A 25,843-nucleotide genomic window follows, 5' to 3' on the forward strand; every position below is an offset into this window, starting at 1 on the left:
AGACTACAACTCCCGGAATGCAGCGGGGCCTATCGGGCTAGCGATTGCCCGGAGGACGGCATGCTGGGACGTGTGGTTTCTAAGCGACTGGTACTCATTGTCTGCATTGCATCCTGGGATTGGTGCTTTTTGAAATGTGAAGAAAGCTGGAGTAGGTCAGAATGCGCTAAAGCAATCTGGGGGCAGGGCGGGGTGGCTCACACCTGTAATACCAACTACTCGGGAGGCAGAGGCGGGAGGATCACGTGAGCCCAGGAGTTGGAGACCACCCTGGGCAACAGAGCGAGACCCAGACGCTACAAAAAATATAAAAATTAGCTGGGCGATTGTAGTCCCAGGTACTCGGCAAGCTGAGGCGGGAGGGTTTGAGCCCAAGAGGTCGAGGCTGCATTGAGCCCAGATGGCGCCACTGCACACCAGCCTGGGAGACAAAGCAAGACCCTGTCTCAAAAAGAAAAAGAAAAAGAAAAACCAGTATGGGATGTTCCTGTTAGGCAACTAAGGGTGAAAAATCAGAGCACGACGCATAGCTTCTCACAGATTCTGGTGTGCGTGCCACACCAGAGAATAAGGAACTCCATAGCCTGAAAGGGAACTGAATAAAAATAAACATAAAAGAGAATAAGAAACTCCAGCTTTGCTACAGAGATGACTGTTGTAGATTAGTTTATTGAGCTTGCTTCGTTTTTAATGTAAGATTAGCTAGATTCAACTATTTTAGTCTGTTGAGGCTGTCATTCAATCACATTATTTACTTACACCTTCGATGGGCCAGGCACTTGTCTAGGACCTGAGTATGGTTACAAGAGTAACCACAATAGAGTAATTCCTCCTCTCACGAAGGCTGTAGTCCACAAAAAGCAACAAAAACCCCATAATTATAAATGTTCCTGTTCTTGGGTCGAGATGGTTGTTGATGGATATTGATCACACAAAGAAATGTGGGCCGGGGGCGGTGGCTCACATCTGTAATCCCAGCACTTTGGGAAGCCGAGGCAGGTGGATCACGAGGTCAGAAATTCAAGACGAGCATGACCAACATGGAGAAACCCTGTCTCTACTAAAAATACAAAAATTAGCCAGGCGTAGTGGCACACGCCTGTAATCCCAGCTACTCAGGAGGTTGAGGCAGGAGAATCGCTTGAACCCGGGAGGCAGAGGTTGCAGTGAGCCGAAATCGTGCCACTGCACTCCAGCCTGGGCGACAGAGCAAGACTCTGTCTCAAAAAAAAAAAAAAAAAAAAAAAAAAAGGTGAAAAACACAGGAAGTTATGAATATTTAACAAACACCCTAGTCTGTGGGAGTCAGTAAAGTGAGGAAGTGAGACTTTAAGGATCGGCAAAGTTGGGGGTGGGAGGATGGAAGAGTGTCTTAGGTTTAAGGACCACCATGTTGAGTGAAAAGGCAGAGTGGAGCAAGATGAGGTTGGAACACTGCTAGGTCAGTGCTCAAAGGCCCTTAAGGAAGCCTCTTTCCGTTTACAACATTGGGAAGTCACTTACACATTTTAACATTTTTTTTTTCTTTTTGTGGACAACGGGATCTCCCTATATTGCCCAGGTAGGTCTTGAACTTCGGAGCTAAAGCTATCCTCCTGCCTCTGCCTCCCTAAATACTGGGATTACAGGAATGACCCACTGTGCCTGGCCATTTAAATTTTTTTTTTTTTGAAATTTTATTTTTTGAGACAGAGTCTCACTGTGTCACCCAGGCTGGAGTGCAGTGGCATGATCTCGGCTCACTGCAACTTCCGCCTCCCAGGTTTACTTTCACTGAAAAATCTGCATGAGGCCTGGCGTGGTGGCTCACGCCTGTAATCCCAGCACTTTGGGAGGCCCAGGCAGGCGGATCATGAGGTCAGGAGTTCAAGACCAGCCTGGCCAACATGGTGTAACCCGGGAGTTCAAGACCAGCCTAGCTGACAGTGAAACCCCGTCTCTACCAAAAATACAAAAATTAGCCGGGCGTGGTGGCGGGTGCCTGTAATTCCAATTACTCAGGAGGCTGAGGCAGGAAAATTGCTTGAACCCAGGAGACAAAGGTTGCAGTGAGCTAGGATCATGCAACTGCACTCCAGCCTGGGCAAAAGAGTCTCTCACAAAAAAAGAAAAAAGAAAAAAAGAAAATTCTGCATGTAAGTGGACCCTAAAGTTCAAACCCATGTGTTCAAGGGACAACTGTAATTTCATCTTTTAATTATTTGCATTTGGCTACTCAAAGAAGAAATTGAAATAAAATACTTAGGCCAGGCACTGTGGCTTCACACCTGAATCCCAGGTAGCACTTTGGGAGGCTGAGATGATGCAGATCATTTGAGGCCAAGAGTGGGAGACCAGCCTGGCCAACAGCCTGAGAACCCCATCTCAGGTACGTTGTCATGGGCCTTTGGTGCCAGCTACTCAGGGGAGTGAGGTGGGAAGATCACTTGGACCAATATACATATACACACATATTTTATTGGACAGTGCTGCTCTAGATGAGCAAAGTACAGGCTGTATCACTCATCATGTATGGTCAGCTCCTAAAATAACTGTAGACACACAGGAAGCTTTTGCGTCCACACTGCCTTACAAGGTCATGAACATTTTTAATAAGATTGATTTAAAAAGGCAGAGCTTAATTGAAAAATGTTGATGATCACGAAATGAAGGATCCATAGTGTCATTTCCTTAGAAGGCTTAGATTTGTCACTGAAACACGGTGAAAAGCCATTTTGCCATAGAATTACTGTGCTCTGGGAAAATGAAAGGTTAAAGTACATTAAAAATCTTACAATCTGGCTAGGTGAAGTGGATCACACCTATAACCCCATCACTTTGGGAGCCCTGAGGTGGGAGGATTGCTTGAGGCCAGGAATTCAAGACCAACCTGGGCAACGTAACAAGACCTTATCTATAAAAAATTAAAAACAAGCTAGGTGTGTTGGTGAGCACCTGTGGTCCCAGGTACTCAAGAGGCTGAGGTGGGAGGACTGCTTGAGCCCGGGGGAGCCTGCTGCAATGCACTGCACTCCAGCCTAGGACAGAAAGCAAAAAAAAAAACACCCCATTACTTGATTTTCATGTATAAAAAAAATACCTAAGCAAGTTGTGGCAAGACTTAATTCCAGCTTTTAAAATAAGGCTGTCAATCTTATTCCTGTAGTCTTCCCTGATTGTAATGTGCTCTCATTCTGTGATGTTTTCCAAAGGATTTTTCAAAGGAAAGCCAAACCTTATTACTTTGTTGTAACTAAAGTAAATTAACTTCAAGTTTTGCAGGCCCCCGCAACCCCTTGGCTCCAGATTTATGTTCAATCTAGTAACCAAACATTTTCTAGGCTGGCTGCAGTGGCTCACGCCTATAATCCCGGCACTTTGGGAGGCTGAGGAGGGTGGATCACCTGAGGTCAGGAGTTCAGGACCAGCCTGGCCAACATGGTAAAACCCCACCTCTACTAAAAATACAAAAATCAGCTGGGTGCAGTGGTACGCCTGTAATCCCAGTTACATGGGAGGCGGAGGTGGGAGAATTGCTTGAACCTGGGAGGCAGAGGCTCTGGCAGTGAGCCGAGATTGTGCCACTGCACCCAGTTTAGGCAACAGAGCAAGATCCTGTCTCAAAAACAAAAACAAAAAAAAATTTCTAATATTTTAATATTTTATAGTCTATGCTGGAGAAGACTTCAAAGGGATAATGAGCAAAAAGCATACAAAGAATTTGTTATAAGGCACTTTATTAAAATAAAAGTGCTTACATCCCTTTAATGCATTAATCTATCTCCTGAATAACACATGTAATATTTGACAAATACTGAATACCAAGTCTGTCCCTTATAATAGGAAAACATACTATTTTAATAAGTTTTCTCCTTCCACCTTTTACATTTTTGCTCACCATGGTATTGACTGTAGTATAGTTAACTGGCCTTAAAAAGGGTAGTGGGGGGGGGGATTTCTAGCTAGTGTTTTCTAACAGCAATTGCCAAATGCTACAGAAACTATAAAACAAATTCAAAGAAACATCCCAGGTAACTTAAATTAACACCAGTTTTGAGAAAACCATTTTTATTATCATTACCACCCAGCTTATCTGTGCTGGATTATGTACCAAATGGCCAGATCTTCTAAAGAACATCTACATAACATTTCTTTCATGTTTCAAGAGATGAAAATAACTGTACAAGGTTAAGTACAAAAGTACACAAGACAGCGGACACGAAAAAATCCATGTATGAGATTTTATCCCCACCTGCAGCTTTTATATATTTGAAAAGTAGAATTCATGAACTAAAAAATATTGTCCTTCTATAGTCCTGTCAAGTTTAATGGAAGTGGGTTTAACCTGATTACAACACTAACACCAGTATCACTGATCTGATATTTACAAAAATTTGTATTTTTCAATAAATTAAAGTCAATGCAACACCCATGCAAGCTAGAGTGCTAGCTGTTTGGTGAACAAGGACGTGACATCAGAACAAGAAGTCTATAAGTCCCAAACTTTACAAGTGTGATCATTTTCAAACTGCATCCATTCCTCGCATTGAAGATGTGAAACCCAAACCCATTCCTCTTTGTGTGTGGGTTTGTGATCTTGCCATTTCATACTGAGCATCTAAATTTCGAAATACTTCTTCCTGCTGCTTCAGAGTCTTGTAACTTTCTTCATCAACTGAGCTACATCCAGCTTCATCTTCACTCTAAAAATCAGACATAAAACATTACAATGAATTCAGATGGAGATAAATATTCTCTCACTTGACACTATCATGTATTTGTTTTTTTTTGAGATGGAGTCTTGCTGTGTTGCCCAGTCTGGAGTGCAGTGGTGCCATCTCGGCTCACTGCAACCTCTGCCTCCTGGGTTTAAGCAATTCTTATGCCTCAGCCTCCCAAATAGCTGGGATTAGAGGCACATGCCACCACGCCCAGCTAATTTTTGTATTTTCAGTAGAGACGGGGTTTCACCACATTGGTCAGGCTGGTCTCGAACTCCTGACCTCAGGGATCCCCCCTGCCGCCCGCCCCCCAGCCTCCCAAAGTGTTGGGATTACAGGTGTGAACTAGGCTGACACTATTATTAAATTATACTTTTGGCCGGGTGCAGTGTGGCTCACGCCTATAATCCCAGCACTTTGGGAGGCTGAGACGGGTGGATCACCTGAGGTCAGGATTTCGAGACTAGCCTGGCCAACATGGTGAAACCCCGTCTATACTAAAAACAAAAAACAAACAAACAAAAATATACTTTTGGGATATGTATTTGATCTCAATAACTTAATTTCCATTCATTATTGAACACCTCCAAAGTACAAGGCAATGTTCTTCCTAGGTCTGGAATATAGCAGGGTGTAACAAAAGTTAACTTCAGTTTAGTAGGTTGGAAAAAACATAATATGTAGAAGATGTCAGGGTATAAATGCCACAGAGGAAAGTAAAGTAGAAAATGGGGATGGAGGCTGGGCGCAGTGGCTCAGAACTGTGATCCAGGGCTTTGAGAGGCCGAGGTGGAAGGACTGCTTGAGCCTCGAAGTTTGAGGCTGCAGTGAGGTATGACTGCACCACTGTACTCCAGCCCAAGTGACAGAGCAAGCAGAACAAGACCCCGTCTCTCTCTCTCTCAAAGTGTGTGTGTAGGGAGGACAGTGGGTAGGGGAGATGGGAATGTTTCAGAATGGGATTGCTTGTTATTTCACAAAAGGTGGTGGGAAAGAACTCAAAAACGCTGACACCTGAGTAAAGACCAGAACTAAGAAAATGAAGGAAGAACAGTGCAGGAGGACTAATAGCTAATACAAAGATCCCCTGGCACATGTGAAACTCACCTTAATACCCATCAATTTCCTAAATTTGACATTTTGGTCCTTGTTTCCAAAATTCAATTTTTCCCATATTTCAGCAGATTGGGATTTGTCCTGTTAAGAAACACTGAACTTTAAAATATGTAAAATTTAAATATTTTTTAGGACATGAAATCTCTCAACAATGTCTAAATTAAAAAAAAAAAACCACCATGGATAGCATTCAATCAATGTAAGTTTAATTATTTCAAGACTTAAGAAACCACAAAGCAAAGAAATACAAGCAAGAGGTTGGGCGCCGTGCTTCACTCCTATAATCCCAGCACTTTGGAAGGCCGAGGTGGGCAAATCACCTGAGGTCAGGGGGTCGAGACTAGCCTGGATGACTAGGTGAAACCCCGTCTCTACTAAAAATACAAAAAACTAGCCTGGCATGGTGGTGGGCACCTGTAGACCCAGGAGGGTCTCAGGAGTCTGAGGCAGGAGAATTGCTTGAACCCGGGAGGCAGAGGTTGCAGTGAGCTGAGATCACGCCACTGCATTCCAGCATGGGTGACAAGAGCAAGACCCTGTCTCAAAAATAATAAAAATAAAATAAAAAAATGGATTCTTTTCCTGTCATAGACCTTTTTTAACATGCAATTTTTGCGACTGCATATGTCATTTGCATTTAATGTCATTTGTCATTGCAAATAATGTCAAAAAAAAAAGTACCTCGTAATCTATGAAAAATTCTAAACCAAGTAGCCTCTTTTCCTTACTACTTCTATGGTAATATTAGTTTTCTTTGAAAGCTTGACTTCAATCAATTATGTTTTATTTTAGTATTAATAACTGGCAAATAAGACTATCATAGCTTATTATAAGTTTTTTGAGACAGGGTCTCCCCCAGGCTGAAGTGCAGTGGCGTGATTTTTTTTTTTTTTTTTTGAGATGGAGTTTCGCTGGAAACTCACTGCAACCTCCGCCTCCCAGGATCAAGTGATTCTCCTGTTTCAGCCTCCCAAGTAGCTGGGATTACAGGTGCCCACCACCATGCCTGGCTAAGTGGCATGATCTTGGCTCACTGTATGTAGGCTCTGCATCCCAGGCTCAAGCGATTCTCCTGCCTCAGCCTCCCAAGCACCTGGGATTACAGGTGTGTGCCACCACACCCAGCTGATTTTTATTTTCTTTTCAGTAGAGACAGGGTTTTGCCATGTTGGCCAGGCTGGTCTTGGACTCCTTACCTCAACTGATCCGCTCACTTGGCATCCCAAAGTGCTGGGATTAAAGGCATAAGCCACCCGCGTCTGGCCACCCCAGGTTCTTACAAAGTTAAGCCCAAAGTAATATTTTTCAACCCAAATTTGTTTTTCTAAGCAATTACTAATTAGGAATAAACGACAGAAAAGCAGAATAAGAGAACTTACCCCTTCTTTCTTGCCCTGCCAAAGCATTTTCCTTTTTTTCTCTTGTTCAGCAAATTTCATTGGATTAACAGCGGCTGGGTTATAGTAGCTAGGAACAGCTATTCCTGTCTCTGCCAAAGCTTTAGCTTGCAGGGCTGCCATCTGAGCTGCCATGGCTATCTGAGGTGTTACTTGTGTTCCTGATGCCAACAGGGCAGCAACATTGAGAACAGAACCTCCAGTAGCTGCAGCTGCTTGAAGAGAATACAAAAATGGATTTTAAAACGATTTTAAAACATAAACCTCCTGATTTACATTAACAACCGATTTATAAAAAGCTACGAATGTGCAAAAAGGCAGGATTTTCACCAAATACAAGGAAATGACTGAGTATTAGCTCACAAGTTTTTAGCAAACATTTATTGTGTTCATCAACGGACGTATTTCTACATAAACCCTTGATATATAAACCATTTATTGCCAGGTGCAGTGGCTCACGCCTGTAATCCCAGCACTTTGGGAGGCTGAGGTGGGCGGATCACCTGAGGTTGGGAGTTCGAGACCAGCCTGACCAACATGGAGAAACCCCGTCTCTACCAAAAATACAAAATTAGCCGGGCGTGGTGGTACATGCCCGTAATCTCAGCTACTCGGGAGGCTGACGCAGGAGAATCACTTGAACCCAAAAGGCGAAGGTTGCAGTGAGTCGAGATCATGCCATTGCACTCCAGCCTGGGCAACAAGAGCGAAACTCCGTATCAAAACAAAACAAAAACCCATTTATTTACTTTGAGGATAGAGAATTCTGCAGATAGTAAGAAAGTATGATTTCAGTGGAGATGAACTATAGTGTTTCTAAGGTATAATTACAAAACAATAAAACCTTGTATTTTTTTTTAATTTATGAAATGTTCTCATGGACATTTCATTTGATGCTCACATCATATACTTGGAAAACAGTATGCAGCTAAGGCTGGGCGCAGTGGCTCACGTCTGTAATCCCAGCACTTTAGGAGGCCAAGACAGGTGGATCACAAGGTCAGGAGTTCGAGACCAGCCTGGCCAACATAGTGAAACCCCGTCTCAAATAAAAACTACAAAAAAATTAGCCAGGCGTGGTGGCAGGCGCCTATAAGTCCAGGTACTCAGGAGGCTGAGGCAGGAGAATCACTTGAACCCGAGAGGTGGAGGTTGTTGTGAGTCAGGATTGTGCCACTGTACTCCAGCACAGGCGACAGTATGAGCCTCCGTCTCAAAAAAAAAAAAAAAACCCAAAAACAACAACAGTATGCAGGTATTATGCTAAGTCCAAGTTCAATAAAGCCCTGGTATTTCCACTGTGATTGAGCAGTCCTCTGTAAACAAAGACACCTCTGATTACCTATTTTTGTCAGTCCAGAATATAACCTTAAAAAGTACTTAAATTACCAACATTATGGGAACCAGAGTTACCAAAGAGAGTAATGATGTAGTAAAAATAAAATGGCTATTTGTAAACTTTTAGAGTTTCAAATAAGTGCCACTGTTTACCAAAAATGTAAAAAACAACAACAAAAAACCATCTTCCAGATTAAATTTCATACCAAATCAACAGTAAGCTCTTCGTGATAATTTTTTGTTTTTGTTTTTTTCTTTTTCGTGAGACAGGGTCTCACTCTGTCACCCAGGCTAGAGTGCAATAGCGTGATGTTGGCTCACTGCAACCTCTACCTCCCGAGTTCAAGCCTCCTGAGTAGCTGCGACTATAGGCACACACAACCACGCCTGGCTAATTTTTGTATTTTTAGCAGAGATGGGGTTTTGCCATGTTGGCCAGGCTGGTCTTGAACTACTGACCTCAGGTGATCCACCTGCCTTGGCCTCCCAAAGTGCTGGGATTACAGAAGTGAGTCACTGAGCCAGGCCTGATAATTTTCGAAATCTGCAATGTTTGTTATGCATAAAAACTTGATTTCTTGAAAGAGAAATACATATTTCAGATCAGTTCACTTTCTTGCATAAACTGCATTTCCAAAATCGTAAAAGACATCTGGGGCCGGGCGTGGTGGCTCATGCCTGTAATCCCAGCACTTCGGGAGGCCAAGAAGGACGATCACCAGGTAAAGAGATCGACACTATCCTGGTTCAACATGGTGAAACCCCGTCTCTACTAAAAATACAAAAATTAGCTAGATGTGGTGGTGCACACCTGTAGTCCCAGCTACAGGGGAGGCTGAGGCAGAGAATCGCTTAAATCCAAGAGGCAGAGGTTGCAGTAAGCTGAGATCACGCCACTGCACTCCAGCCTGGGCGATGGAGCGAGACTCCGTAACAACAACAACATCTGTCATGATGACTAGTGTTACATAAACAAACATACTCATTACTAATTTATCAACAAAAATTATCCACATGGACCACATCAGAAACAAGCTACAAAACACTTAAGTGAGAACACTAAAATATACGTTTACAGTGTACTGATGGGAAGTAGGAATCATAGGTGATTTTCTTCCTATTATTTTCTATATTTTTCAATTTTTCTACAAAAAGCATGTCAAACTTAGGCCGGGTGCAGTGGCTCATGCCTGCAATCCCAGCACTTTGGGAGGCTGAGGCAGGAGGATTGCTTAAGCCCGAGATCAAGAATAGTCTGGGCAACATAGTGAAAGGTCCTCTCTACAAAAAATAAGAAAAAAATTAGCCATGCATGGTGATGTGGGCCTGCAGTCCCAGCTACTCGGTAGGCTGAGGTGGGAGGATCACTTGAGCCTGGGAGTTTGAGGCTACCATGCGCTATGCTGGAGCCACTGCACTCCAGTCAGAATGACAGAGCAAATCCCTGTGAAAAACAAAAAAGCTTGAAAGAGCTCAAATCGAGATGACTAAAAAAGAATTAAAAAAATTACCTGCAGCTATTTCTTGTTGTTTTTGTTTTTCAACCATTTCCTTTTCTCGCTGTTCTTGTAATTTCTTTGCCCTTTCCAACCTGCAAAATTAATTCCAATGAATTTAAAATAACACAATATAAAACCACTATGTATATATCTCTCTATATGTGCATGTACAGAGACAAGCCAACTTCCATAAAATTTTAAATTTTTAGCATCCCTCCACCACTGATAGCCGTATGTGAAGAAAAAGCAATCATTCTTAAGATGATATAAGCTACATTTGAAGAATACCACAACAGTGGTTTTAAACATTTTTGAACTGACTAGTCAGAAATGGGCATAGTTTTTATATGCAGTTCCAATTAACAAGTGAAAAAAATTACGTCTTGCAAGTAACATTGAAAGCTGAGTAAATTTTAGAGCATGGTTAAGTAGTAAATAAATTTATAGAATTATCTAAATGTTTCTTGAGGGAGAAAAAGCCAGCCGATCAAGACATTCGGATAATTTTTTATATTGTACAGACCTTAGTAAAGTCTTCAATTTAATAAAAATCAAAAAGCCAAAACTAAAAGGTCAAGCAAACCTTGCCATTCTCTGTAATCTAATAAAATGGGAGGAAAACTTCTCTCAATTAGGAAATTACTTCTAGCAGTTGAACAAATTTATCATTTACAAAGGAACTAGTAACATGAAACACAAATTCATCCCAAAACAAAAATGAATTTTTTTTTGAGACAGAGTCTCACTCTGTTGCCCAGGCTGGAGTGCAATGGCACGACCTTGGCTCACTGCAACCTCCGCCTCCTGGGTTCAAGCGATTCTCCTGCCTCAGCCTCCTGTGTAGCCGGGATTACAGGTACACACCACCATGCCCAGCTAATGTTTGTATTTTTAGTAGAGATGGGGTTTCACCAATGTTGGTCAGCCTGGTCTCAAACTCCTGACCTTCTGATCCGCCCGCCTTGGCCTCCCAAAGTGCTGGCATTACAGGCGTGAGCCACCATGCCCAGCCCAAAAATGAATGCTTGTTCTCTCTACTCACTCTATTGAATGAGTAGTGTGCATACATTAAATTCACTAATGAGTATGCACACTAAACAAGCTATATGTTAAGTTTACCCTTCCTATATAGCAAATAACAAGTAACATTATCTTCACAATGAATTCCTGAAAGAGGAACTCTTTTCTTCCTAAGGATTCCCTGATTTATCAATCAAGCCAAATGCCACTAACGCCCTCTGTAATGTGGTATGAAGGGGACAGGACTGACAAAACTTGTTTTTGTTTTGGGGCACTATGGGTAATACAATGCAGGGGTAGTAAATTGGATTTGCTTTAAGAATTGTTAAGTCGGCCCGGCGCCACGCCTCTCGCCTGTAATTCCAACACCATGGGAGGCTGAGGTGGGTGGATCACCTGAGGTCAGGGGTTAGAGTCCAGCTTGGTTATTAACATGGTGAAATCCCGCATCTACTAAAAATACAAAAAATTAGCAGAGCGTGGTGGTGGGCGCCTGTAATCTCAGCTACTTGGGGTGCTGAGGCAGGAGAATCGCTTGAACCCAGGAGGCAGGGGTTGCAGTAAGCTGAGATCACACCACTGCACTCCAGCCTAGGCAACAAGACTTCATCTCAAAAAAAAAAAAAAAAAGAGGAAAAGGAAAAAAAAATTTGTTGAAATTTACATAAAGGAAATATAACAAGCTATAATTTTATTCCCTTTTATGAAGCACATATGCATGGAAGGCATAACATAGACTTGACTTTGTCCTTGAGAATAAAAGTTTGTAAATTAGCAGTAACAATAAAATGTAGGTCGCAGGCTTGGCAAGGTGGCTCATGCCTGTAATCCTAGCACTTTGGGAGGCCAAGGTGGGAAGACTGCTTGAGGCCAGCAGTTCGAGACCAGCTTGGCCAACATGGCAAACCCCGTCTCTATTAAAAAGAAAACAAAAATTAGCTGGGTGTGGTGATGCGCATCAGTAATCCCAGCTTCTTGGGAGGCTGAGGCACGAGAATTGCCTGAACCCAGAAGGCAGAGGTTGCAGTGAGCCAAGATCACACTCCTGCACTCCAGCCTGGGCAACAGAGCAAGACTCCGTCTCAAAAATAAATAAATAAATAAATAAAATAAAATAAAAATAAAAAATAAAAAAAGTAGGTCACAGATCTGAAATGTATTTCCTAAAGTTTTAAATCCTGACCTTTAAGCCAAAAAAGAAACCAATATAAAAGGTCTATACATGGTAGTTTCTTATTAAGAAAAAAATTCTCCAGATTTCAAGGTAGTAAATAATCTCATATTCTGAAATTAAAGGACTACATTTAAAACTTTATCTGAAAGATCACCAAGTAATCTATATATCAATGACATTTTGGATGCTATTAACGGCTTCACTTTTAAAAAAATCCAAAAACGCAAACAGAATAGACTTATGGCATTCAAGTAAATAACTTAAGAGCTTAAAAAATATTTGTCAGAGTTAATGAAATTACAATCTAGTATATACTAAATCCAATTTTATAGTAAATTATTTCCATACTAGTTTCAGAAAGAAGATATGTGTGACTACAACTGGTTGCATTAAAATGGCCATTGAAGATTTGGAATTAATACCATTCACTAAGGTGAATGGAAAGAAGGGGTGAGCTCACACTTTTGCTGCTGTTCAGCTGCAGTTTCTGTCAGGCTGGGTTCCCAGGGAAGCACATCAGGTTACACTGTGTTACCAGCCTGGGCAACATAGGGAGACCCCGTCTTCTCTACAAAAAATACAAAAATTAGCCAGGCATGCCTGCGGTCCCAACTACTTGAGAGGCTGAGGTGGGAGGATTGCTTGGGCCCAGGAATTCAAGGATGCAGTGAGCCATCATCATGTGCCACTGCACTCCAGCCTGGGTGGGACCCTGTCTCAAAAAACAAAACACCTTAATTTTGTAACGAGAGAAAAAAAAATCAAAACCTAAAAAGTCTATTTTTCAAAATATGGGAAATGCTGCAAACAAGTGCTTGGATTTTATTTTACTTTTTGCCTCTCTCTGAGGCAGTTATTTGAATAGTTTTGCAGATTTCAATATATAGTCGTGCTGTGTGTGGTTTCACCATTACTCATCTTTGAAACAGCAGAAAATTTATTTTTGTGTGTGTGTGTGTGTTTTTTTTTTTTTGAGACTGAGTCTCGCTCTATCGCCCAGGCTGGAGTGCAGTGGCACGATCTTGGCTTACTGCAACCTCTGCCTCATGGGTTCAAGCGATTCTCGTGCCTCAGCCTCCAGAGTAGCTGGGATTACAGGCGCCTGCCACCACGCCCAGCTAATTTTTGTATTTTTAGTAGAGATGGGGTTTCACCATGTTGGCCAGGCTGGTCTCCCAACTCCTGACCTCAAGTGATCCGCCCGCCTCGGCCTCCCAAAATGCTGGGATTACAGGTGTGACTGATTGCACCCAGCCGAAACAGCAGAAAATTAAAAAAAAAAAAAAATGTTCTCCCATAGTTACCAGGAATAAAACTTACAAGATCAAATAAATTAGCTTATAATGTATTATCTGTTAATTGCCATCTTCAAAATAATAATATTGACAAAATTTTACTTACTGTTTCAGGTATTTTGTCTATTTGAGGGAAAAAAACAAAAAGTAAAGGAAAAGTCATCTTAGATGAGAAAATAATAGTTCTTGAACCAGATTTAAGACTCAAAAAAAAAAAAGTTTCAAATGCAAACTGAAAATATTTGGGAGTCTAAATTTGAGAAAAATGAAATCAGTTAAATCATGAAGGAAAAAACAGAAATTGTAGACATCTCAATCTTATAGTTGTGCAAATGTTTAGGATAAGAATTAAACTATTTACATAGTTCTAGATCACAAATATGCCACCATATTACTAAAGTATGTGAATCATTCTCTTACTGAAAGAATTCATCTTATCCACACAACTGAGCATTTATTTAAAGGCGAACCAGAACAAATGAATTAAGAAATATACACACCTTCTAGCTAAAGCTTCCTGTGCATCCATTGCTGTGTTTCTGCCTCTGAAGGGAGGTGGACTTGGAGTCCGGCTTAAACTTCTGCTAAATCTTCTCGGCTTTTCAATTCTCTTCTTTCTATCTCTGTAGTAAATCGTATTTCATATGTCAAACTATGGCCAAGTCATAACTATTTTGTTAATAAGAAATCAATTAGACAGTTCAACAAAAATCCCAACGATACAAAAACATTTAGTTTGAGATGCAAAAGATTTAAAACATCAGTGTTACAGCTGAACTCATTGGAAATAACATTTGTTTCCAACTCCCTCATCCCTTTTTAAGAGACAGGGTCTCACCATGTTGCCCAGGCTGGCCTCCAGTGATCCTCCTGCCTTAGCCTCCAGAGTACACAGGTCTACAAGCATGCCCCACCGCATCTGGCTGTTTCCAATCTTTTGCATAGTATATCCAATGTTGCAAAAGCTAGCCTTATACATTAGTCATTTTGTGCTCATGTAGGTCAATATGTATACCACAGGAATCATTCCTACATATTTTCATCTACAGTGAATTTGCAGATGTTTTTCAAAAATAAAAAGTTATTAACCACTAAAAATTAGGTCTGGCTGGGTGCTGTGGCTCATGCCTGTAATCCCAGAACTTTGGGAAGCTCAGGCGGACAGATGACCTGAGGTCAGGAGTTCGAGACCAGCCTGGCCAACATGGTGAAACCCCGTCTCTACAAAAACACAAAATTTAGCCGTGTGTGATGCTGGGTGCCTGTAATCCCAGCTACTTGGGAGGCTGAGGCAGGAAAATCGCTTGAACCCAGGAGGCAGAGGTTGCAGTGAGCCAAGATTGTGCCATCGCACTCCAGCCTGGGTGACAGAGTGAGACTCTGTCTCAAAACAAACAAAAAAACTAGATGTCAGTGACCAAAAAAGCACTTAAAAAAAATTTCTTAATTGGTAAGGTTCAAAGTAGTAAACTACTATAAACTAGAACCACTGAGTAAAAATTCATATTGATTTAAAGATCAAGTGATAAATCATAAAAAACCAAGTTACTGTATTAAGTACAGGTCCCTTTTTAAATGTATGTTTCAATCTTTCATACACTGACCTAAGTTGCAATCAATTTACAAAAGTCAGTATACTACTGTCGTATGTAAACAAGCAGAGAATAACACATTCATTGAAGAATATTTATAATTAGTTTTCCTCCTGTGCTCTTTATTGTACACCTCCTATCTCAACAAAGCCTCCTCCCACCAATCAAGATAAATCTAAATTGTGTTCATTTACAAACAAAATCTGAGGTAGTTTGTACAATACAGTGGGTTAAGCACATGCATGGAATTTGCATTTAGATATATCTGAAACCTGGTCCTGGCTCTAGCACTTAATAATGATACTGTTTTGGAATTCTGGGGCAAATTTCTTAAACGTCTTTAAGCACGACACACTTACCTTTCAACATGATTCTTCTGAGAACTAGATGAGCTAATAACATGCAAGGAGTTCTAGCATACAGCATATGGTAAGTATGCAAAAGGAGATTTTAGTTATTTGTGATAATAAAATTAACACAACAAATCCAGTGTTGAACACAACTGAATTTGTTTGTTACGGCAGGATTCACTCCTGTCACCCAGACTGGAGTGCAACAGCATGATCTTGGCTCACTGCAACCTCTGCCTTCTGGGCTCAAGTGATTATCCCACCTCAGCCTCCCAAGTAGCTGGGATCATAGGTGTGGGTCATCACCCCAGGCTAATTTTCATATCTTTTGTAGACATGAGGTTTCACCATATTGCCCAGGCTGGTCTTGAACTCCTGGGCTCAAAAAATCTGCTCGCCTCGTTGTGATTACAGGTGTAAACCACGACACCTAGCCAACAACTGCATTTTAATAGGCCTATTCATACCTGCACTTTGCAAGAGATTTATCAATCACGAGAATACTTGTGAATGCTATTCAAGTGGTTAGGTGTGTTCTTCATACGTTAGGTAATGACTAAAATAATTTTACCATAATCTATAAATAGAATTGTGACTCACAATTTCAATACTCTCTTACTGAGGAAGATAAACAGACTCTCTGAGGGTCCTATTAAATTTTATTCAGGATGATGGTCACCTACCGACTCCTACTCCTTGTCCTACTCCTGCTTCTAGTCCTATGCCTGTGTCTTGATCTTGAGCGGGAACGAGACCTGATCCGCCGTTTTCTTTCCCTGCTTCTGGATCTCGATTTCTTCCTCTCTCTGCTTCTGGATCTCGATTTCTTCCGCTCCCTACTCCTGGATCGAGACTTCTTCCGCTCCCTGCTTCTACTACGATGGCGTCTGAAATTAAAGTGCACAAATTTGTTATTACTTAAAAGTTGTGTTGTTTCATTTATACACATCATGAATTAGTTACTTGTAGTAACGCAATAAAGACAAGCAAGTAACTGCACTATATTATTTACAGAAATAAGCGAGATTTTCAAAGGAAATACTAACTGAAAATGAACCCTTCATTTTGTTTGATAATTTGTCCTAGAACATAGTAAACCTATTAACATGTCAAAAGTGTTCAATGCATCCTACCCAAATTTAAGCTTCCGTTTAATACTCTTCCCACAGTAGTTACAAATCTTAATACTTTAGTTTATCTACTAAAAATTTTTGAGTCTGATACCACACACAACCCACAGAATTCTCCGAAAAAAACCCCACCAAAAACCATTCACAAATTTGAGCTGTGATCCAGTTTCTCAAAAATCTTTTTATCTATACTCCAACATTAAAAAAAATCTAGATTGCAGTTTAGCAGCAAACACCTACATCACCATCGATGATGCAAAAGGACTGTTTATCGGCTTAAACCACACAGTTTAACAATATGATTTTTTCAGTGCCAGACAGATTAAGTGGTTAAAAATCTCAGCTGGGCAGAGTGACTCACTCCTGAAATCCCAGCACTTCAGGAGGCCAAGGCCGTCACACTGCTTGAGCCCAGGAATTCGTGAATAGCCTGCACAACATGGCCAAAACCCGTCTCTACAAAAAAATACAAAGAGATTAGCTGGGTGTGGTGGCGCATGTCTGTGGTCTCAGCTGCTTGGGAGGCTGAGGTCAGATCACTTGAGCCCTGGAGGACAAGAGGCTGCAGTGTGCTGAGAGCACACCACTGCACTCTAGTTAGGGCAACAGAGAGACCATCTCAAAAAAGAAAATCTAGGCTGGGCGCGGTGGCTCACACCTGTAATCCCAGCACTTTGGGAGGCCGAGGTAGGTGGATCACCTGAGGTCAGGAGTTCGAGACCAGCCTGGCCAACATGGCGAAACCTCATCTCTACTAAAAATACAAAAACTAGCCAGGCATGGTAGCACATGCCTGTAATCCCAGCTACTTGGGAGGCTGAGAAAGGAGAATCACTTGAACCCAAGAGGCAGAGGTTGCAGTGAGCCAAGATCATACCACTGCACTCCAGCCTGGGCAACACAGCAAGACTCCGTGTCAAAAAAAAAAAAAAGGGAAAAGAAATCTAGGCACTTGAGATTTAGTCATCCCTTACACCCCATTCTTGGAAACCATTTTTGCATGATGAGAAAGCAAAGCCCAAAGGCAAAAAACAAACAAAACCACAAACCCAAACAAACGAACAAGAAAAACTCCCTAATTATGATTTTTTTGGGTGTTGCTGGGTCAATGAGAAACTTTATGTAACTTGTTAAGAAGGTACTACATTATAATACAACATGACTTACCTTTCACGAGACCTAGATCTTGAGTGACTTCTGCCTCTTGATGACTTTCTTTCTTTGCGTTTGTGCCTGTCCTCACCATTTTCAGATGAATTTAGTCGCTCTCTTCCTTTATCAGAAGAATGTTCTTTGTCATTATGTTCCTCAGACTTATGTTTCTTAGAGGATTTATCTTTGGATTCATGTCTTCTTGCCTGTTTTAAGAAGAAGTTGGTTCTTTCAGGAAAATAGTGCAACAAAGAGAGTTAGTATGGGTATCAGTAGACAAAAATGTTGTGATGCAACATTAGTAACCTTAGGAGTGTGTGGCAAATAAAAAAAAGATCTAGTTTCACATCACCCAAATGTTGCAGATGTAATTACTATTTTTTTTTACTATAAACACCCAAAATGTAGTTCCTCCCCAAAATATTTTCAATACAACAGAAACAATGATTTTTAAAGTTGAAATATTGAAAAGCCATTATGCCAGACAAAAGAGGAATCCCTTATGTTTATCTAAAAGAATACAGACCATGTATATACATCAACTTCTAAATCCAGAGTACATAATGTTAAGTTTAAGTAAGTAATGGAGATAATGACACAAAAAGTGCACCAGAAACGCATTTCAGTTAGGTAGCTAAATATAATTATTACTAAGTACTAATATTTTCTATAATTTCAAATTATTTTACACAGAGATGCAGTGTCCCTTTTACAGTTATACTGCCTGCTACATCCTCTAAAAGACAGCTCTTGATTTTCCTCCCAATGTCTAAACTGTGAAGCAATCACTTTTCATCTTGCAGTATCCCAATAGGCTTAGAGGAGTATTACACTTCATGTACCTAGGGTAGAAATGGCAACTGTATGTTTCAATTTTAAAGAAACCAAACTAGGTATAACAATCCACATGCCATCACACAATACATACTGCCCCCATACTTTAAAAAGACCAAGGCCTTCACATGTGCATTCAGAGACTCAGCTCAAATTAACTGCATGATCAAGTCTCATCCTACCAAATACCAAAGTAGAATTGCTACATACTACAGTTCCCTACAGGAAGATCTGTCAAATTCATCTTGTAGTGAAAGTTTAAAATCCTAGACATCTCTGAATCACTAAATTTTAATTCTGGAAGGAAACTCAGATCCTCTAACTTAATCCCCTTATGTATAACTAAGATCTAAAGTTACAAAGCTACATGGGTGAGCTGAACCTTCCCCATGTTTTTCTGATGCCCACGCTACCACTTTTCCACTGTAATAAGACACTACTGTCTCCCAAAAGGCCATAGCATGTTTCTTTCCACTCACGATTAATGTTTCTTAAAAATAAAACTTGGCCAATCATTTTGGAACATGCATGATGATATCTCTGAAAATGATCATAGTACATAATTTATTATTTGCAGAAAAATAAGAGACCTGGAGACACAACTAAATTTTAGTTTCATTGCCAGTTCTCTATAGGAGCTTAGAAAAGAAATTTTCCTTGGTTTTGCTATAACGAGGCAGACTGGAAAAGTCTTAAGTGGTTAAACTTCTAAAGGTTTTAAAGTTTATTTCAAACCAGTTTTTCAAACATAACATTACTATTAATTAAAAAAAAAAAACATTAAAACCCTTAACTGATTTAAGATATATTTAAGGGAAATAGGAGTTTGAATGACTAATAGTTACCTTATCATGAAGTAGGCTTATTATTTTGCTATCTGAGTCTGCAGCGTCTTCAGTTCAGTCTCTTCGCGCATAAGCACGCTGAGTATGATTTATTATAGAAATGTTATCATGTGAGCTAAACAAAATAGTCATTTTCACAAAAACTCTCCTAAATTAAAAATTTAACAGAGCTTCCATTACGGGAAGAGGTGAAGTCCCTGCCCACTCTTGTTTTAGGAGTCCCTTACCCAGCCCCCACAAGACTCTTCTCCCTTTCTGGCTACTACTTCTACACTTCCTTATTGGCTCATTCTTTGTCTTCTCAGGTGGGTGAACAAGTAACTCCTTTGCAATACAGCTGCTGCCTTTCTTTTTCCTCAAGTTTTGGTGTCACCGCCACCTTTTCAGCTGTCCCTCACTCAAACCTTTATTTCAAAATTCAATACTACTATTAGGGAAACTGAACTAGTTTGCAAAAGAAAAGAGAACTCCTGTTATCGTTCATAAGGAAAAAGCAGCGCACAGATATCTAGGGTATTGCTATGTAAAGATGATTGCTGTTTAAAAATCCTGAGCAACTGTCAGGCACCAGGAGACTCGGGACCTCAGATTAATGGAAGCTCTGTGTGACAGGCCTAAAAAAACCAATCATATTCTTCATATGAAATTTTTATTGTGAATATTTTCACAATATAATAAAATTAAAGTTTTGAAGGTACTTTTCACATAAACATCTTCTTCAAAAATGATGAATCAAAATCATGCTTATTTTATAACCCAATGAACCTTTTAAATTTCAAGTTTTGTACTTACCTTGACAATGTCTTATATTCATACAAATCTTTCTACCAGACACTTTATAAGTATTTTAAAGTACCTATTCACTACAAAGTGTTAATTACCTCTTTGCTTCTGCTCCGGCTCCTGTGTTTTCTTCCTTCATTATCTGTGAATACACACAAAAAACAATCACCATAAACAAAGTTGGAGAAACATTTCATCTTAAAAAACTCTTAATGCTGGAGAAAAATGACTCCCATTACTCTTCTTCCAATGACTAATTTTTTCATGGCACGGGTGGGATTATTCTACATTAATACAACACACATGTGAAACAAATCAAGCAATCTGAGCAAACCAGGACATAAAGCAGCCTAGATACATCTTTTAAACGGTCATAGACTTTTAGTATTTTACATATATTCTGACCAGCCCATCTAGTTTCCTAGTCTATAGCAAATTCATAAGGGGGTTTAGTAGAGAGAGGTAAGCCATTAAGAAAAATAAAAACTAAAGAAAATAAACAGGTTGAATTATATTTGATATGTTCCAACATGGCGAAACCCAGTCTCTACTAAAAACACAAAAATTAGCTGGGCGTGGTGGCGCACACCTATAATCCCAGCTACTCAGGAGGCTGAGGCAGAAGAACTGCCTGAACCCAGCAGGTGGAGGTTGCATTGGGCTGAGTGTGTGTCAATTTTTGTATTTTTGGTCCCGGCTCAGGTGATCTGCCTGCCTTGGCCTCCCAAAGTGCTGGCATTACAGGCTTGAGCCACCATGTCCAGCCAACAAACTAAATGTATGTGTCTTCTTATACAACAGGTCTACATATCTTATACAAATGCTGATAGTTGTAACCACCTTTAAGAATTCATACCTGACTTTCGTTTTCTTTCTCTTGACCTTGATCGTGATCTTGAATAATGATGTTTTGAAGCTCTAGGAGAAACAGATACATCTGACTGCTCTTTTTTCTTATCTCTATCTGGTGATGTCTTTTCTGGGGCTAGTCCATCTCGTTCTGTATCACTAGCCTAAAAGTTTAAAAACAAATGATTAAAGTTCTTAATTACATTTTAAATGTTTTCAATTTCTTAAAAGAGGGACAAAGGGAGGGAAGATAGCCCCCCACAATCAATAAATCAGAATGCCTGCTTTCCAAGTAACTAAATGTGCTTTGTACACTAATAAGGCTGAATGGCTTAAAATGACGAACCTGATACTAAAGCAAGACCTACATATTTAGACTGATGTATCTTTAATTTTCTAACGATGATTTGTATAACTTTTAAAACATGGGGTGGGGTGGGGGAGGAATAAGGGCTCCAAGTATTTCTAATAAGCATTCAAGCAGAGAAAATACAGTCCTTTTTAGATGTGTGAATGCATTTAGCTGATTTTACCAATACTTTTAAATTAGCATACATGTCAAACATCAAAAATGAGTTGTTAAAGCTTAAAGATACTCAAGACGATAAAATCTTAAAACAATGCCTTAAGAATATTATAAAATAATAAACAGAAAATTAACTTACCTAAGTGAGAACCTCATCTTAATGTCATTAACCCTCTTTAATGAAAACAGCCCCTTGGCACAGTGCTGCTGCAAAATATGGTCTGCCTCTCCTCACATGTGCTCTGGGCTATGAAAACATTAAGTTGTTTCTGCTTTAAAGCATTTTATAAGTAATTATTACAATATAAATTTTACAAGTTTCAACTAATGCAGAAGGTAGACAATGCTCGGCTATCTGACCAGAGAAGATAACATGAAAATAAAATAATTGATACACCTGGGGAATTGATTACTTAGGAAGGGTTGGCAAGCTATGGTCCTCATTCTGTTTCTGTATGGCCTTGAGCTAGGAATGGTTTTTTACGTTTTTTAAAACTATTTTAGGCATATTTAATAAATAACTTCAGTAAATAGCACTGTAAAGACTGAACTGTTAAAACTAAAGGCACTTAAAACGCCAGTGTTGTGGCTCATGCCTGTAATCCTAGCACTTTGGGAGGTTGAGGCAGGCGGATAACCTGAGGTCAGGAGTTTGAGACCAGCCTAGCCAACATGGTAAAACCCTGCTTCTACTAAAAACACAAAAATTAGCCAAGAGTGGTGGGGCGTGCCTGTAATCCCAGCTACTCAGGAGGTTGAGACAGGAGAATGGCTTGAACCCAGGAGGCAGACGTTGAAGTGAGCTAAGACTGCGCCACTGTCCCTCCAGCCTGGGAAAGAATGTGACAGAGACTGCACATGGCCCACAAAGCCAAAAATATTTACCGTCTGGCCCTTTACAGAAACAGTTTATGGACTTTTCACTTACAACATCAAACGGAATCTGGATTAATAGGGAATCGATAGTCTTCAGCAGGAGGAATCACATTAGAGAACTTCCTCCTTTAGGAAAGTTAGTCCAGAAAATGAATACCAAATATCAAGTATAATAAATGGCGGTATTGTATTTTAACAAATTTTAAACAAGTATCAAGTACAATAAATGGGTGTATTGTACTTTAATAAATGAAGTTGTGAGAGGTCGAGTTACTTCAACAAGTATTTACTAAGGGTCAAAAATGTGCCAAAACCAATGCTAGACTTAGGGAATAAAATGATAAATTAAAAACAGAAAGGTTTTGCAGTTCAATTATGCGATGAAAGACATAAATTACATGTTATTCCTCTAACAATGGCACAAAAAGAACCGTAAGAAATAAACTAACTACCAGGGAGGCTCTCATGCCAGCATATTGTATATGTACTTATTTCTCCAGTCTGGGTGACTTCTGGAACCATAAAATTTTTATGCTGAAAGGTTTTCACCCCTTAGAATAGAGTTCAACTTTCTCGTTTCACAGATGAGATCCAGCAACATTAGCTGACTTGCTTAAAATGATACTGCATCTCCATATCTTTACTGTTTACTACTAATAAATAATGCTGTATCATTAAGGATGATTCTGATTTTTCACAATTAATTCTGGACACTTTTTTTTCATCGTTATCCTTGAGGACTATTTCAGACTCATTTATTACTTGCTGAGTGTTTGTACAGCTTACACTTGGTAAACAGAAGTGATCTCGAAAATTTTAAGCACCGCTATTACTTCTCTCAGTTGCACGACACTTTTGCCAGAGACAGAATTCCTTAACTAGTGGCAAATCCCATTTACTTTTGCAGAGAACAAGACTAGAATCGAAAACAACCTTCTCATGGAAAATCTAGTGCTTAGCCTAGGCAGTTTTCAGGCAATGGTTTATCTAACTTTAACTTTATGCTTAACATCACAAAGCTGGGCAACAGAGAAATCTCCCTGTGACACAGGCTAACTTAAACTTACATCATCAACCATTTTCATCTGTAAAATATACTACAGAGCAACAACAAAAACCATCTTAACACTAAACAGATAGGAATGATAGGTGGTCATTGAGGCCATGGAAAATTTTTATTTCCCTGAGGATATTTTATAGTAGCATAATACAGGTATCCAGGAAAAAAACCCACCAAAAACTGAATATTAAAATTGCTCTGAAATTTTCTAAGCTTTAATTTAGTACTAATCTATGTGTACACATAAACGTTAACTGCAAAACAGCCTTCTATTCCAGCAGTGGCTCTACGAGGTAGCCACTTTGGTTTCTTACAATTTACATTTTGTTGCAAACTCTAATAACGGCTCGAAACATAGTAGACAAATCTTTTTCCACTGCGAAGGAGGTAAGCACTGGATTGAATACTAGGTCACTTCTCTAGGGGACTTTTTATTGAACAAGGCACCGCATAAATAAATGTTTAAATTCACTTTTTAAAATACTAGAACCCGGCCGGGCGCGGTGGCTCACTCATGTAATCCCAGCACTTTGGGAGGCCGAGGCGGGTGGATCATCCGAGGTCAGGAGTTCGAGACCAGCCTGGCCGACGTGGTGAAACCCCGTCTCTACCAAAAATATAAAAAAATTAGCCGGGTGTGGTGGTGGGCGCCTGTAATCCCAGCTACTCGGGAGTCTGAGGCAGGAGAATCGCTTGAACCCGGGAGGCGGAGGTTGCAGTGAGCCAAGATCGCGCCATCGCACTCCAGCCTGGGCGACAAGAGCAAAACTCCGTCTCGAAAAAACACAAAAAAACCTGCAACCCAAGAAAAATAGTATTACTCTTTAAGTATACTGAGGCCCAAAACACTAAACAAAGGAAGACAGTAAAAGAAACGGGTTTAAACTCAATCACCTAAATAATAGAGGGGTATGGGGGAAAAAGAAAATCATCTGCCTAATCCCAGGCATTCCAATCGTTAGGAAGAGCAAACTTTAAAACTATCACTATGTTTAAGAGTCATAATTATTATCGAAAATGATATAATTTTTTAGTCAGTAAAAAGGAATGCAAAATCTTTACATTTTCCTTTTAACGGAATAAAAATGAGGTAAGCACAAAATAATGTGGATCCGTCAGAATTGGGTATCTTATACACACGCAGGCTTATTGTTCAGAATAGATAATTTACGAACTGTAGCTCCTCTGGGGTCAACGAAGAGTTTAAATTTAAAGGAGCAAGGTCAGTGACAAGACTTAACTGTAATGCTTCTCGGACTTCAAATTGATTACATCACGGGCCACTTCGGAAACCGCGCATCAGTCAGAATTGGTAGTTCCACAACCTTTTAAGTTGAATTTTCACTCCCTTTCAGCAATACCTTCCCAGCTCGTTAATACACAATAATAAGGTTTACACTGACGAACACTAATTGAAATTATGCAACTAGGAGCATCTCATTGAGCGTACAAAAAAAAAAAATAGCTACAAGTCGCTCTCTTCTCCCACACTACCCCTTACAGACACTGCCTTTTTGACCCAATACTTTTCAGAGACCACTCCTGATCGTCTTTCTCTTCCCCAGCCCCTTTCTCCACCGCAAATTCTCAGGCCCTAAAAAAACTTAGAATAAATCACTAGCCAGGGTGAATAAGCGAAAATGGAGGAAGTTCAGTGAGGCGAAAGGAACGTAGGGTTGGGGAAGAGAGGAGGAAAGTTCTGGAAAGAAAAGGCACTCCCTGCGGCTCCCCACCCCCACCAACACCGCCTTACTTCCCCCTCCCTACAGCAGGCAGCCATGATGGCGGGCGCAGAAGAAGGCCGCGGCGCCATTTTGTCTACACACATACACACGAACAAGGTTCTGGGAGCCGTTCACCCACCGTTGGAACGTAGCAGAAAAATATCCCTGGCTTTAAACTCAGATTCGGTACCTACCGCCATAGTTCAGATTCCCGGCCGCTAGAGCGGCGCCTCCACTTGTCGCTCTCAACAGTACCGGCCGCTCCGAAGCTTCGCCTCAGACTAAAATCGCTCGCGCGAGAGACCCGGATGGCACAAAGGCGAGGAGGCCCGGCGCGTCGCACAGCTTGCTGGGAGAAAAAGGGGCGGTAACAAAAGTTTCTATAACAACGCAATTCGAGGCGGTGATTGGGTGTTCTTTCATAGGGGAGTGTAAGGACCGTGAAGAGGGCGGGGCCAAGAATACACCCCAGGAATGCGCAGTCGGGAGAACGGAAAGGGCGGAACTCAGGGTGGGGCAACTTCCTATTTCGAGTCTAAAGTAATCTTGGTCTCTTCCGGCCGCCGTAAAGGGGTTGGGTTTA

The 25,843-nt window shown here is 40.6% G+C and overlaps 1 protein-coding gene across 3 annotated transcripts; it reads right to left on the reverse strand.

Annotated features, from left to right (window-relative positions):
* Positions 1 to 3,699: 3,699 nt before the first annotated feature.
* On the reverse strand, positions 3,700 to 25,595 carry RSRC2 (arginine and serine rich coiled-coil 2). 3 transcript variants are annotated; one of them, XM_003806559.6, is made up of 10 exons: positions 25,455 to 25,595; positions 21,082 to 21,238; positions 20,324 to 20,367; positions 17,779 to 17,969; positions 16,165 to 16,368; positions 14,040 to 14,162; positions 10,063 to 10,142; positions 7,196 to 7,425; positions 5,808 to 5,897; positions 3,700 to 4,682 (listed from the first exon to the last, which is right to left on the reverse strand). In XM_003806559.6, exons 1-10 carry the CDS (start codon positions 25,458 to 25,460, stop codon positions 4,503 to 4,505), a joined length of 1,305 nt encoding a protein of 434 aa, XP_003806607.1. In that variant the 5' UTR covers positions 25,461 to 25,595; the 3' UTR covers positions 3,700 to 4,502. The 3 variants fall into 3 exon arrangements, with proteins under 3 accessions (XP_003806607.1, XP_008953322.1, XP_034790611.1); XM_008955074.5 differs by having other exon boundaries at positions 7,196 to 7,428; XM_034934720.3 differs by lacking the exons at positions 21,082 to 21,238; positions 25,455 to 25,595 and adding an exon at positions 19,443 to 19,520 and having other exon boundaries at positions 7,196 to 7,428; positions 17,779 to 17,991.
* Between the last annotated feature and the right edge of the window lie 248 nt (positions 25,596 to 25,843).

Source organism: Pan paniscus, chromosome 10 (assembly GCF_029289425.2).
Source record: "Pan paniscus chromosome 10, NHGRI_mPanPan1-v2.0_pri, whole genome shotgun sequence".
NCBI lineage: Eukaryota > Metazoa > Chordata > Mammalia > Primates > Hominidae > Pan > Pan paniscus.